Source organism: Oryza sativa, chromosome 4 (genome assembly GCF_034140825.1).
Source record: "Oryza sativa Japonica Group chromosome 4, ASM3414082v1".
NCBI classification, from domain to species: domain Eukaryota; kingdom Viridiplantae; phylum Streptophyta; class Magnoliopsida; order Poales; family Poaceae; genus Oryza; species Oryza sativa.
Window position 1 is genome coordinate 35,823,558 of NC_089038.1, and position 14,070 is coordinate 35,837,627.

Here is a 14,070-nt window from a genome sequence, read left to right on the forward strand (position 1 = left end):
TTCATGTGTGCTGTTGTGGACTGTGCGCGCTACTGGATCTGACACTACCGTGAAGCGCCGAAAGTGTGTTGTCGTGAGCATAAGTTGTTCTAGCACCATATGAATGAAAAGAACTATGTAGACGAGACAAACACAAGTAGTACTGCAGTAGTAATAGCAAAAGTAGTACTGCTTTACAAGTTTGTAAGCCAAAAGAAACGGTCACATAAGGACTGAAGAGGTAGAACACTACTGACGAGGCCTCTTACCCCTATCCCTCCTACCCTGCGCCCTAATGTGCCCCTGGGAGTACGTGAGTCGGTCCGGGGGTACGGCACGGCCAACCCGTCCTGCCTGTACAGGTGTGACCTCTGGCTGCTCCTGAGTGTGCGCCTCTGGAGCTCCTCCAAGCTGAGAGGAGCCTAGTACGTCGTGGTGGTGTGCACCGTGCAAGTCGTCGTCGTAGAACTGGCTAGTAGGACCAGTCCTACCGGCGTGAGACGAAGAGGCCCCAGTACCGAAGATCCCGGCTGCAAATCCTGCTGGACAAGGACCATCAGTTTCGTACAAGTATTTAACAGTAGTAATAAAAAGTAAAGTACCGTGTGGGCGAGGGATCGACGCTCCGTGAGAGGAAGAGCTGGCGAACGCGCCCGAAGAGGTGGCGAACGCCCCTGCGGAGCTCGCGGAAGCGCCGGTCGTGCCTGCGAACGCGCTCGAAGGCAGACGAGGTCCTGCGATGAGGAAACGTGCAATTAAAACATGGTGACATATTAGTGCAAAAGCTGAAATAAAAATGAACTAATATCTGGGCTGAACTGTACCGTGCGAAACCGGTGCTGTAGGTCGCACTGCTCCGAAGCTAGGGGCGCTCGAAGGCAAACGAGGTCCTGCGAGGATGGAACATCAAGTTACGACGGGGTGATGTTTTCGTAGAAAAACAGAAACAAAACTTAAGAAACCTCTGGGCTGAGCAGTACCGTGCGAAACAGGTGCCGTAGGTCGAGGTCCTGCTCCGACGGTAGGCGCGCGAGGCCGTGGTTGTACCGGACCAGCTGGAGGTACGACGTCCACGACGCTGCGACAGGAGAAGACGCGCATGACCGCACGCATCTTCTCCTGCATCCGGTCGAAGGTCACCCTCTGCTCAACGTCAGTCAAGTGCAAACCTCTGTTCAACCTCACTTGGACTGCGGTGATATCGGCACTGATATCCCGTGCGGCATCAGCCTATGCAAGATGGAAATAAAAAATTCAGTAGTTGTCCTATATTATGCAAGATAAATGAAATAATTGTAAGAAGTAATACAAATTGGACGTACTGCCACGAAGTAGTCTCGGTCACGGTGCGTGGGATACGCGTCCGTGACAGCGGCAACGTGCGGCTCTGGGGCGTCTGGAGTGAAGGTCACACGCGCACGAGTGCGAGGAAGGTACCAGCGAAGGTAGTCACGGTAGTTCTCCTCCGTGTGTGGGAAGAGCTCGTTGATCACCTCCTCTGTAGCTAACACCTAGTCGTCAACGTACTGCTGTACACGTGGAACCCAAAGTGCGCCTGCTAGCTGTCCCCGTCGAGTCAACCTGTGAAGAGAGGTAAATTATATGGCTCGATGAAGTAATTATCATAAAAATTTAGAAATGAACAATCCGAACTCACGAGTGGTCGGCAGGGAGGACGGTCGGCTGCACGTTGCCCGGAAACACCTGCCTAAGTCCGAACTGTCTCATCACACGCTGCGGGCAGTGAGGCTCAACGAAAATGTCGAACACCATCGGCAGGATGGTGAGCCAGTAAGCCTGGTCGCGTGTGCACAAGGACGAAAGTCCTAGCGGTGCTCTCGCAGCGACGGCCTCTTCTGTGTACGGCTCCCAGATGACGTCGCTCGGCTGGAGACGGTCAAACTCGAACACGAAGTCCGGGTAACCACGTCTCACCTGGACGTGAGCGTAACGACGCTGCAATAAACATGATCGGAATTAGACATGTTATGTGAACAAAAAAAAAGAAGACGACTGATAAACTTATAACGCAGCGAAGTTGCACTAACCCCACGTCGACACCAGTAAGTCCCCATCGTGGGACCGTCCTCTGGCCACTGCGCGCTGCGACCAACCCCGTAGGGTGCGCTGTCCACCACTGGTCGACCTATGGCAAACCTCTCGGCTGCCCAAAGCTGAAGCAACATAGGGCAGCCAGCGATGATCGCTCCCGCGTCAGTCTTCGTGCACGCCTCACAGAGGGCACGGTACGTGGCTGCTAGCACGGCAGAACCCCAGCTCCACTGCGGCACGTCCTGTGGCTAAGCATCCGCGATGGACCGTGCGTAGTGGACCAGCCGGAAGTCCACAGCGTGCCCGTGGGTGCTAGTGAACATCACCCACCCGAAAAACCACAACAGGTACGCCTCAAGGGAGCGTCGGACCGAGTAATCATCAGCGTCAGGGTGCAGAAGGTCCGCCTACAATTAAGAATGAAATGTTAGTACAAAACACTCATCCGGTCGCAAATAAGCATGTATGATAATAACAACTTATTTACTTACAGTGAACTGGAGCAACCAAGCCTTGCTAGGCCCGACTGTAGAGTACGGAGGAAGGGTGTTGGCCGGTCCTAGGTGTGGAAGGCGCATCACCTGCTCGAAGCGCGCAGTGATATCCTCCTTCCACCCAAAAACACCGTCCACGGGACCAACTGGTGCTCCCGCCAGCGGTAGCCCGAGCAGGTACGACACGTCCTGCAGTGTCGGAGCCATATCCCCACATGGAAGGTGGAACGTGTGCGTCTCAGGTCTCTAGCGGTCTACAAGAGCGGCAAGGAGTGACCGGTCTGCATCCCACCGCTTCGCTGGGTCACGGTCGTCCGCCGCCGCCTCAACAAGCCTACAAAGTGGTAGAAGGCCTGCCGCACGCAACCTGTATAGAGCAAACTTCAAACATAAGTACAACACAAAGCAAAGTTGAGTTGAAATGTGAACATACGCGTACCAAGGAACGTGACGGGGGTCGACACGCAACCACTCGCGCGACGTGCGTGGACGGAAGGTGCCGAGCTGTGCACCCTCGACTGCTGACAGGAACGAGCGGTGGTTCCTGTCAATCCCACGGTTCAACAGCGCCGGTATGTCGTACGCCATACCTGCATCAAATAGGTTGATCAGAAACATATAAATAATTAGTTCAACATAAGTAATAAATGTTGATAAGCGAATTACTAACACATATTAAACAAGAGTACAAACAAACAAAAGTGTTTAGTCCGAACACTCATCACGATAACATTATGATACAACACCGAATAGTTCGCAATACTACTAGTACAACAATAGTCGGAGGTACTCATTACAACAACATTGAATTGAAATTACACGATAGAAGTATTTAGTCCGAACACTCATTACATCACAACAGCATTTTATTTCCTAAATCGAAAGCATTGTTACACCATGGAATCGCCTGCTGCGCGACGACGCCTTGGCCTTGCGCGCCTGCTTGTTGTTCCTTCACCAGGTGGTCGCCTACCATCACTTGCCTGTCCAGATGGACTAGCATCTGCGCCGCTTGGAACTTCTGCATTCTTCGGGCATTTCTTGTAAGTATGGCCGCGCAGATCACACTTGCTGCAGCGTAAAGTCCTCCCACCTGCTTCTGACTCATCCATATCATTTCTGATGCGTCTAGTTTGGCGTCGACCCTTTTTCACCCTTAACTTAGATGGATCTGGAATATAAAAAACTTGGGCACTCAGCGTTGTGTAAGATCCTGAGATCCCGAACCCATATATCTCCTCACTCCATGTATGAAAGATTGCTTCTTTCCTGAAATAATTTGAGACGTACACATTGGGAGATATGCCACAATCACCGGCAGCAGCAAGAACGTGTGAGCAAGGAAGGTGATGAAGCTTCGGCTTCATACAACTGCAGGTACATCCACCATCCGCCTTCAAGACACATTCCTGCACGGCTTGCTTGCGATAGATACCACGCCTGCTCCTATCAACACACATTATTTCATACCGATGCACTTGTGTGCCTTGAGCAACAACTCGATGTCTCCGTGCCTTTTTGATTTTATCTTCCATGTACTTTGTCACTACGTTGCCAAACACTATGTTGTTATCGGCCATGGACGGACCAATTTTCTTGTATCGATCCCTAAAGTACGCTTGCGTGCCGGGAAGGATGAATTCAACAATAGCAACCAATGGAAGTACCCGAACTCCTCGCATTACCCAGTTGTACACCTCTGCCAAATTGGTTGTCATTATGCCATACCGAGATCCATCGGTGTCGAACAATAGAGACCACTTCTCCTTAGGCTCATTCTCAATCCACTGAGTGAAATTTCTGATGGACGACCCTGACCTCCTTCTCATTGTTGGTGGGTCATCATGTAATGCACCAAGAGGTATGGGAGGCTCGTCACCTTCAACTAGTGGTCTGCGAGATTGCTCATCTGTTTGCTTCGTTGTCAACTCATCCAACTTGTCCCACAACTCATTAAATTTCTTCTCTTGGTTCTGTGCACAGAACCTCTTAAAGAGCTCCATAAGATGCTTGTTCTTGAATTGCTTGTAGAAATTTGCACCCATGTGACGCATGCACCACCGACTCCGAACATCAGGCCACTTAGCTGGAAGTCCCTTCTCATCCCAACCGTTCTGCAAGTAGTCAATAGCCCACAACATACCCGCATGACGATCATGTATAAGGCAAACGTTGGGCCTCATACGCACCACTGCAATGTGCACTCTCTCTAGGAACCAGTACCAGCTTTCAGTGTTCTCACTCTCTACAAATGCAAAAGCCATAGGTAGAACCTGGTTGTTCCCATAACACCCAATTGCTGTCAATATCTGACCTCGGTATTTACCTGTCATAAAAGTTCCATCTATGCATAGAACAGGTCGACAATGCACAAAAGCATTGATGCAAGCACCCAATGAGAAAAAGGCTCTTTGCAGCACACTCTTTGTTCGATCATCAACCGATGTAAATGTATGTAGGTCATAATACGTATTATTATTCCTCTGGGCAATGGTGGCTAACAAACGAGGCAAATTATCATAAGAAGCTTCAAATGTGCCATACCTCATCTCAATGATCTTTTGTTTGGCTCTCCAGGCCTTTGCATAGCTTATGGTGTACTTGAATTTGTTCTCGATGTGCCTAATAATTGATTTTGGTTCAAAGCCAATGTTACCAACAACACTGCTGTACATCTCACTTGCCACAAAAGCTGAAGTGATGTTTCGGTGATACTTCTCCACCCCTTGTAAGTAGCACTTGTGCTCGGTCACAATGCTAACTTTCCAATAATCATTCCATTTACCCTTATATGCATGGACACGCCACGGACAATCTTCCTTCATGCACCTCACTTCATACACATAATTTGTTGACTTGACCACCCTAAACTCTCTCTGCAAGGAAACTGCCCAATGCTTCACCGCCTCCTTCATCTCATCCTTATGAGCATACCTTGCACCCTCAATTACCTCGTTCTCCTTATACTCCCAGGGTACATGATCACCCTCTGATATAACAAGTCCAGAGAAGTCCTCATTTGCCCAATCAGTGGCCATTACATCACCTTCCTCATCGGATGATGCGTCGTCGTCCGCTTCCTCATTATCCGAATCTTCCCTCTCCATTTCATCAACAATTATACCGACTCTCTCCCCCTCATCCGCCATGCCCATAGCCTGCTCCTCCCTTGGTTGATTTTCCTCATTTTGCATCGATGGTCCAACAGCATCCCCTGCATTGATAGGACCCTCTACATCTTCGGTTTGCATTGAAACATTTATATCTTTCTCTTGTACCGACACAAATATAACGAGGGGCCATGACCGTTCAAAAGCCATTTCCACATACCGTCTCTAAGCATCAGTGCTGTCCATCGGCATTAGTTCCCAAAAATAACCTTCTGTTGCACGACTCACTACAACTGACACTGACATTGTGTAGACTTCTTGGTCTATTCTAAATCCTCTCAACAACGAACTATAAATTGACTGAAATGTTCTCTCCGCAGGCCTATCGATGCCCTTAGATGTCATTACAAAATCTGACAGATCAACACCATCTGGACCAAATCTAATATTTCCTTCACCGTGAACTATCTGAAATGTGACCTTACTTGACATTGTGCCTGATGAAAACAATAACTGCGTTAACCTCGCATTTCTGTGCTACGCCCTAAGTTACATTCTCTACAACATTGTTCTCTAAATTTCTAAAATTACGTTACATTCTCCAGATCAAACTAAACTACATCTTACAATTAACACTACTGTCTATGTCTCAATTCATACTATTATATTCTATGCTCTGGATCTACACATATGTGCTGTGTGCTACAGATGTGCTAAAATATATGGAACTAAAACTAAAACGCAACATATATACTCAAACATAACATATTAGTACAAATGCAAAAGATGTATGGGAGCATACATGTGATGAATTGAGCGAACCAGCAGGGCTTCGCCGCTCCCCTTCTGCTGCCCTCCCCTCTCTCTCTTTCGTTTTTTTTGGATTTTTAGTGAATATAATGAAATTTCACAGAGGAGGGGCTGGGCTTTATAGGGGGGAGGCAAAAATCGCCCTCCCCCAGGGCGGCAAGGGGGCCGCCTGCAAAATTCCATGCCCCATCGCCGCCCATTTGCAGGCGGCCCCCCCCACAGTACAAAATCGCCCTAGCGGAGGGTGGCAAGGGGGCCGCCTGCAAAATTCCATGCCCCCCTCGCCGCCCATTTGCAGGCGGCCCCCCGCACAGTATAAAATCGCCCTAGCGGAGGGCGGCAAGGGGACCGCCTGCAAATTTCGTTGACGGCCGTCGCCCGAGAGCGAACGGCCGTCTGCCACGTCATTTTCGCCGCCCTCTGAGAGGACGATTTTTAAAAATCGCCCTCCCAGAGGGCGGTAGGCGACTACTTCCGTCAATTTTCAAAATGGAAAATTATTTTTGTAAAACTTTTAATAAAAAAAATTATAAATAAAAAAATTCGTCTTTTCTCCCCGTCAAGTCGTCTCTTCAACAACTCTAATCCCATCCCAAATTATTCCAATCTAGTCTAGGCAACAACAAAAAAAAAAAAAGGTAAACAGGAGGCAGGCAGTCGCGCGTCTCCGGTCGCCGCCGTCGTCTCCGGCCGGGCGGCGATGGGGAACATGACCCGCTCCGACTCCCCCATCTCCCGCCTCATCGTCCTCTCCTTCCTCGATTTCCTCAACTCCGGTCACTACTCCCGTCTCCCGTCTCCCATCCCCTTTTCTCTTCTCACCAAATCACGCTCGATTTTACTGTTTTCCTGCGAGCGAACTAGTACTAGTATAGTATGGGTTGCTTGCTGCTGCGGATCGATCAACCCAATCGGACTACTTCCCTTGCAACCGCCCACCAACATGCTTCGCTTCGGATCATTATGCTTCGAGAAGACTCTACTACTACTAGGGTTCCATCCCATCCCATACGCCTGCCCTAAATCCCATTTCCGCTTTATTGGAGTCGCGTGTATAGGTTGCGGATTACTACTTGCCCTTTTTCTTCTATCTCTAGATGGAGCCATTTCGCACATCGATGCGAAGCACCATTGAATTTGCTAATTACTAACTAGTTAGCTACAGTAGTAGGCTATAATATTTTCGATAATCACCATCCAAATCTAAAGCAGCACAATATGCAAGATTTCCCTCCCACACCAAAAAAAAAAGCACAGTAGAGACAAAATTAATTACCAGCTTAGCTCCCCTTTTTTGGAATCAAAGATGTGCAGTGTTGCAAAGCCATTGGTTCTCCTGACATTGGAATTCTGTTTGCTATGCAGTTGAGTTAGCTCCTGGGGCTGATCCTGAAGCTCTTGAGGTTGCCAGGGAATGTCTGGAATCCATTTTCAGTATCAACTCTTCATCTGTTGTTGAAAGGGTACATCCAGGACTTCTACTTGAACTCTTTAGCTCTATGGAAGCTGCTCAACAAGATAACTCTGCACCCGGCCCGGTATCCAACAAACCTTCTTGCAGTGCGAGCACTTCAACTATCCAAGAAGACCTGACTAAATGTACAACATCAAATGTATGGTCTTCTCTCTCTCTCTCTCTCTCTTTCAATCACCACACACACACATTGTCACACGCTTAATCACCGCCATCCGTCTTATTCCATGCCATTTATATATATATATATAAAGACAAACATATTGACATAACATCATGCATACGTTTGGAATTACATTATGCCTATAATTTTACATCCTAGTAATCTCATACATCAAGTCTTGTTCACCATGTTTTGTTATATCCTTTAACAACCTTAATAAGAAATATTAGCTTCTCATACTGACTTCTGCCTCTCCTTACCAGAGTGAAGGCCAAAATGAAGATACCTTCGACTTAGGTATGACTATAGCATAAACTGTTGGTTGTCTCTATGATCAGATGTCCAGATAATGCTGGAAATATTAAGCTTGTTTTTGTAAATGGTGTTATTTCCTACTGAGTAATAACAAATGTAGGAAAAATCATTCACTTGAAATCAGTGTTTACTCATGCAACTTGATTTTGCTATTTGATCAGATCATTCAGGAGATGAACTGTTTGCAAAATTCTATACCTCGCTTGATGAAATCAATTTCTTTAAAACATCATCTGCTGGAGCTGAAGATCCTGGCCAGCTTTCAAAAGCAACACAATTCTTCGATGATGCATTGCTGGTATAATATGTGATATTTACTTGTCTAACTCGCGCTCTTTTAAAGCACAATAATGGATCATGATTGTATTGTCCCTACACCCTGTTACCAAGGAAAAGTTATCCCAGATGCCTCCCTTGTTATCTAGGACTGTCCCCTGTTTCATGGAGATTCTCTTAAATGACTAGGGCAACTTGGGTAGTGGCACTACTTGGACGAAGAGATCGGCGACTGTTGGACTGCATGCTACTTTTTTCTTGTTTCGCTTATAGTCTAGTGTTTTTTTAATTATGATATGAGGTACAATGCACCTCTGTTTAGGGGATGCGGAAGTCAGGAAGGAAAAGGGCAAGCTTAGGAGACCTTGCAGAATTCTTCAAGTCAAAAGGTATTTATCCACAACCCTTTGTCTTTTCACTTGTGCATTTTCTTTAGCATAGCATAATTTGTTCATTGGGTAGTGAACCACTTTACACCTTCCTGTTTTTTTTAACTTTAACTAAAAATTCTTACTTGAAAAATCTTCATTTTTTTTCATTTATCAATGTAAAAAGAGCTAATTATTTTGCAGTTCAAGCCTTCTGTAGCTAACTGCATGTCTGTTTATCAGGTAATGAATTCATGAGGTCAAAACAACATCTTAAAGCTGTAGAACTGTACACCTGTGCTATTGCGTTGAGCCGAAATAATGCTATTTACTATTGTAACAGGTATGCACAAATTAATGACATTTATGATGACCTTTTTGGTGAATATGTAGGATGCACTGTGCAGTTGTTGTCTCTTTCAGCATAACTGAGTAACTCTTAGGGATAAGGGTCAGAATTAATGGAACTAAACAAAACTTGGGTTATTTCAACCGTTTTCCTGAGTAGTTCTATGTAACATGGGATCTTGAGATGGCTTAGTGGCTAATAGTGAATCCAGTCTAGAATGCCAGAACCAGTAAGTACAGATATAAAATACTATGTTACCCCAAAATCCTCACATTGCTATTTCTAGTGCTGCTATAAGCTATGATGTGGTTAGTAATCTCAGGATCTGTTATTATTCTTCCCACCGGTACAAACATCTTAAAACAGTGGAAGCCAGCTGCAGCTGGTTACAAATCGTACGTGCCATGGCCCATGGGCCCTTTTTTTTGGGGGAAAGTTGATATATAATTGTCAAGTTCTTACTCTTGTTAACCTAACGTCTTTTACTCTTGTTATGGTAGCGGTGTTAACAATCCTTACTGCCTTACAACTATGCACTTGTTTCTCACAAGAGCATTTATCTGCTTCATACATTGCTTTGATCCAATGTAACATGAAAAATTGAAAAGTACATGTTACTTCCAGGGCTGCTGCATATACCCTTCTTAATATGTTCAATGAAGCTGTTGAGGATTGCCTGAAGTCAATTGAAATTGACCCTAACTACAGTAAAGCATACAGCCGACTTGGATCTGCTTATTTTGCTTTGGGAAAATACCACGATGCTTTGTACAAGGGATATTTGAAAGGTAGGCAATCCATAAGTCTCAGTTAGTTTTGCTGAACCTGTGATACATTCTGCTATACACTGTTTTTACATCTGTTACATTTTTTTTTCTGGGAAAGCTGCTGCTTATTTGAATTGTGGTCTGAAAAGTTGATTTTTTTACATACAACCTTACATATCTACCCTTCAGTTTCTTCTGGTGTATCCTTTTAAGAGATCTTTATGTAATTAATTGCCTTTGTGGTCAAGGTCGCTAGTGCAGCGCAATCCATGCCACATGCTTTCAGCACTGTGTAGACTCTGATTCACATCAAACACATACTTTCAACCTTCATTGCTTCTAATGTCTACTGATTATTATATTCCTCATTTTTCTAGATCAAATTAACTTGTTCTGGATGCCAACTTGTTCTGGTTGCCATTCTGGCATGAATCTACATTTTGCATTTAGTATATCCAGTAAAGTAACGCGTGGGTGCATAATGAACTTGTTTTTCTTCTTGCAGCCTCCGAGCTTGATCCTAGTAATGAAAATGTCTGGCAGAATATCGAGGTATTGTTTTTATGCTCTTATTTTCATTAACTGGATAAAGCTTGTTTCATGCTACTCTCGCTAATGGCTGATGGAATTTTTATCCCTGCTCTATGCCTGAACTTTAGGTTACCAAAAAGAAGCTGGCTGAACAGCGAGGTCCACCAGAAGAACAGGTACTGTAACTGGAAACCACGTGTGCTTTTTACTGGACTTTGAGATATGTCCTACCTCTGGCAAACATACAGTCCATTGTTTTCTTTTTAGAAACTAATTTGTGCATTTAAAACTCCTAATTGGAACTTCGGTTATAGGTATAGAATGCTGATATTGTTTGATTACATGAAATTCATTCTTTTGGGGGATTTCTTTGTCCTTTCAAAATTACCAACTGATCAGTTTTGTTGTGTATAGAATACATACGCACCCCAAAGTCAAGCATCACATGGACAGTTTCCTGGTCAATCAAGCAGTGGTGTTCCATTCACGTTTTTTCCTCCTGGAAATTCTCCAACTCCTGAGTTCTTCGCCAATATCATCAACCGTGTGTCTGATATCAGTCAACAATCATCTGAGCATTCCATAAATATAAATTTGAATGACATTTTTAATCATGCAAATGTCAATGGGAACAGTCAAGGAACACCTCAGACAGAGACTTCAAGTAACCATACCCCACCTCCTTCTTTTCCAACCAATACTGCAGTCCCTCCTCCTTTTTCGTTCACGGGCTCTACTGAAGGAAATCGCCCACAACAAACTTCAAGTGGACATGAAGGGGAGCATGGCCAACCAGGCATGCACAGGGATGCTGGCATCCAAATAAACTTGGCAGGACCAGAGCAGGCTGCAGACGCTATGAGAGCTGTGATGGAGATGCTCGCGCCCCATATGAGCCAACGTGAAGGTGCACCTGGGTCTGCTAGAGGTTTGTTGATAAATCACTTTACTTATAAGTTATAAGCTGTTTCTCTATAGTGAACTTCTCATTTTGACTTAAGAGTATAACATAACAAAGGACAATCTCATCATTTTTTGTCTCTTTTATTTGAAATGAAAGGTTATTATTATGCAGTGTTTATCTCATTCTGAAAATCATTTGAGAAACAATGGTTGTTTCTCTTTAAAATGTCCAAAATAGGTGTGAAAATGGTAAAAGTTTGTAGTACATGGGGGTGTATTTTCCCGGTTTTCCTTGACAAAGTATGCTTCCCTCTTTTATTACCAACGGTAAGTGTTTCCAAAGAAATTAGCTGTGATTCCAATATAGTAAGAGATTGTTAGGAAAGTATAAGACATATCCACAGTACCCCTTTTATTTCCTCTGTTTTATTTGTTTGATTCGAGAGCCATTGCCATGTTTTGGTCGATCAATTGAACGAGTTAAATATCAATCATTATATGCTGTATGTCTTTTGTGCAGGACCAGGCTAGACCTGAGGAACAAGACGAGTGTAACAGTTCAATTCTTGACTTTGGTAACAGTTTAGTAGGAGTACGGGTATATTCTCATGTTCTTTTTGGTACTTTTGTTTGCCAACCAACCATGGAAGCTCATATCGGGATTGGGCACGTTATATCTGTTTATTGGCATCTTAATTTCTTGCTGTATCTTCTATGCTTGCATTCTCTCTGCATATAAGCATTGATGTAGTATCATGAATTCATGATAAGCCTATGTTGGTCATGTTTGGTGAAGTATATTATGCTAAAATTTTGGAGGGAATTGAGTACTTGTGTCTAATCTTTTGATGATGTATGAGGCTTTACCCTTTGGTTTATTATTACAGTTATAGTTAGAAAAAGTAGTAGCCATTGAAGCTATTGCATTGAAGTCTAGACAATCATCCCATAAATGTTGCTAGTGGCAGTTAGCAACTTATGTTTTTGGAATGTGCACATCTACCTTGGAGAACATTTTAGGTACACAAGCTGAGGCCAGCAGAAGAAAGGGTGTACAGTACAGAGTGATTCACTTTCAGAGTTTCTAAAACTAGGAATCCTTTGCTGTACAGCAACTCATGTTTCCAAAGTGAACCCTTTGCTGTACTACATCACATCATTATTGCCTTCATCTTTTCCATTCAAGGAGGAATAAAATGGCTGGCTGGCAAGTCTCAGCTTCAATCTAGGACTTGCGTTCGGAGTGCCTATTCAGATTCGAACTTGTGTGATTGATGTCCATCTTTTCCCTTTTTTGGAGGTTGAGACCTTTTTGTTGTTGAGTTGACGAAAGCCCCCAGGAGGTGTCAACAAAGATTGGGTCAATTGGGCATGATTCGGTTCACTTTTATGTGTGTTTGGGCCTTGTAAAGATTGCAGCCCAGCAACAAAGCAGGTTCTTGACAAGATGTAAATTAGTATATGTAGCGTGAATTTGTGCTGTTATATGATGCGATGGCATCATTCCATCATGCCCATCGTGTGTTGTTATACTCAATCAGCGACTACACATAGGAGTACGTACATACAGATACAGATACAGGTGAGGAGTGAGAGGCTGGGGGAGCAAAGGCATTCAGAAGAGTAGTAGCGTTGTTAAGATGACGAGAATTGTAACAAAACCATGCAAACATTGAAACCTTGGAGTGCAGTCTTAGAGTCTTGAGCACAGAAGAACATCTGCAATCGAACTACAAAGAAACATTCGAGATTTGCAGTCTCTATCAGTCACAAATAGGGGTGTCTAGTACAGGTTAACCTAACCTAAACCTTTCTTGGTCCTGGTCCACATCACGATTGTTAAAGAAAGGGCAGTATTATTAGTAGTTGTATAGTAGTAATACATACAGAGGAACAGTAGTAGTGTAGTATATTATAGTGATAATAAAAGAAGCAAAGCAGGAGACGCAGCCTAGTTAATCCCAGTCATAATTCATTAGCACTGAGTGGGCAGATCTACTCAACTGCCTAGGGAGTGGTAAAACCGTAAAAAAAAAAACGGCAGAGGGATTCAGAATAGCATAGCAGTTACTATGACAGTAGTAATTCAGATTAGCAGGAGTAACAATTGGATTAGCAAGGACTCCTCCAGTCCAGACTCCAGAGAGAGGAGAAGAAATCGGGGAGAGAGATTAATTAGGGAAGTACTCCACTCCCTCCAGTGGACTACTGGAGTTGAGCGGTGCGGTGCTGTGCTTTATCTAGGGAGCCGGAGGGAGCTCTCTCTCTCTACTTACACACACAAACACACAGAGAGAGACCAAAAGCAAACCCTCGCCTCGCCTCGCCTCTCTCAACCATCGTCTTCCACCGCCGCCGCCGCCACCGAACGAACGCGCCGACCGACCGCGCGAAGATCTGGGCAGCTGGGACGAGACATAGGGAGTATAACGGAGGAACTGAAGAAGGAGACAAACGCCGGATTTAACTCCACGGAACG

At 44.8% G+C, this 14,070-nt stretch overlaps 1 protein-coding gene and 1 long non-coding RNA gene across 2 annotated transcripts; one reads left to right on the forward strand and one right to left on the reverse strand.

Annotated features, from left to right (window-relative positions):
* Nucleotides 1-580: 580 nt before the first annotated feature.
* LOC136356077 (uncharacterized) lies at nt 581-1,048 on the reverse strand. The gene is made up of 3 exons (XR_010740722.1): nt 960-1,048; nt 804-869; nt 581-713 (listed from the first exon to the last, which is right to left on the reverse strand). It is a non-coding gene; the product is annotated as an uncharacterized lncRNA (long non-coding RNA).
* Nucleotides 1,049-7,034: 5,986 nt separating this feature from the next.
* Nucleotides 7,035-12,414, forward strand: LOC4337495 (uncharacterized). The gene is made up of 11 exons (XM_015781536.3): nt 7,035-7,221; nt 7,811-8,058; nt 8,346-8,379; nt 8,559-8,695; nt 8,996-9,062; nt 9,285-9,384; nt 10,015-10,178; nt 10,663-10,709; nt 10,817-10,864; nt 11,103-11,616; nt 12,112-12,414. The coding sequence occupies exons 1-11, from the start codon at nt 7,146-7,148 to the stop codon at nt 12,120-12,122; spliced, it is 1,446 nt and encodes a 481-aa protein (XP_015637022.1). The 5' UTR covers nt 7,035-7,145; the 3' UTR covers nt 12,123-12,414.
* Nucleotides 12,415-14,070: the final 1,656 nt, after the last annotated feature.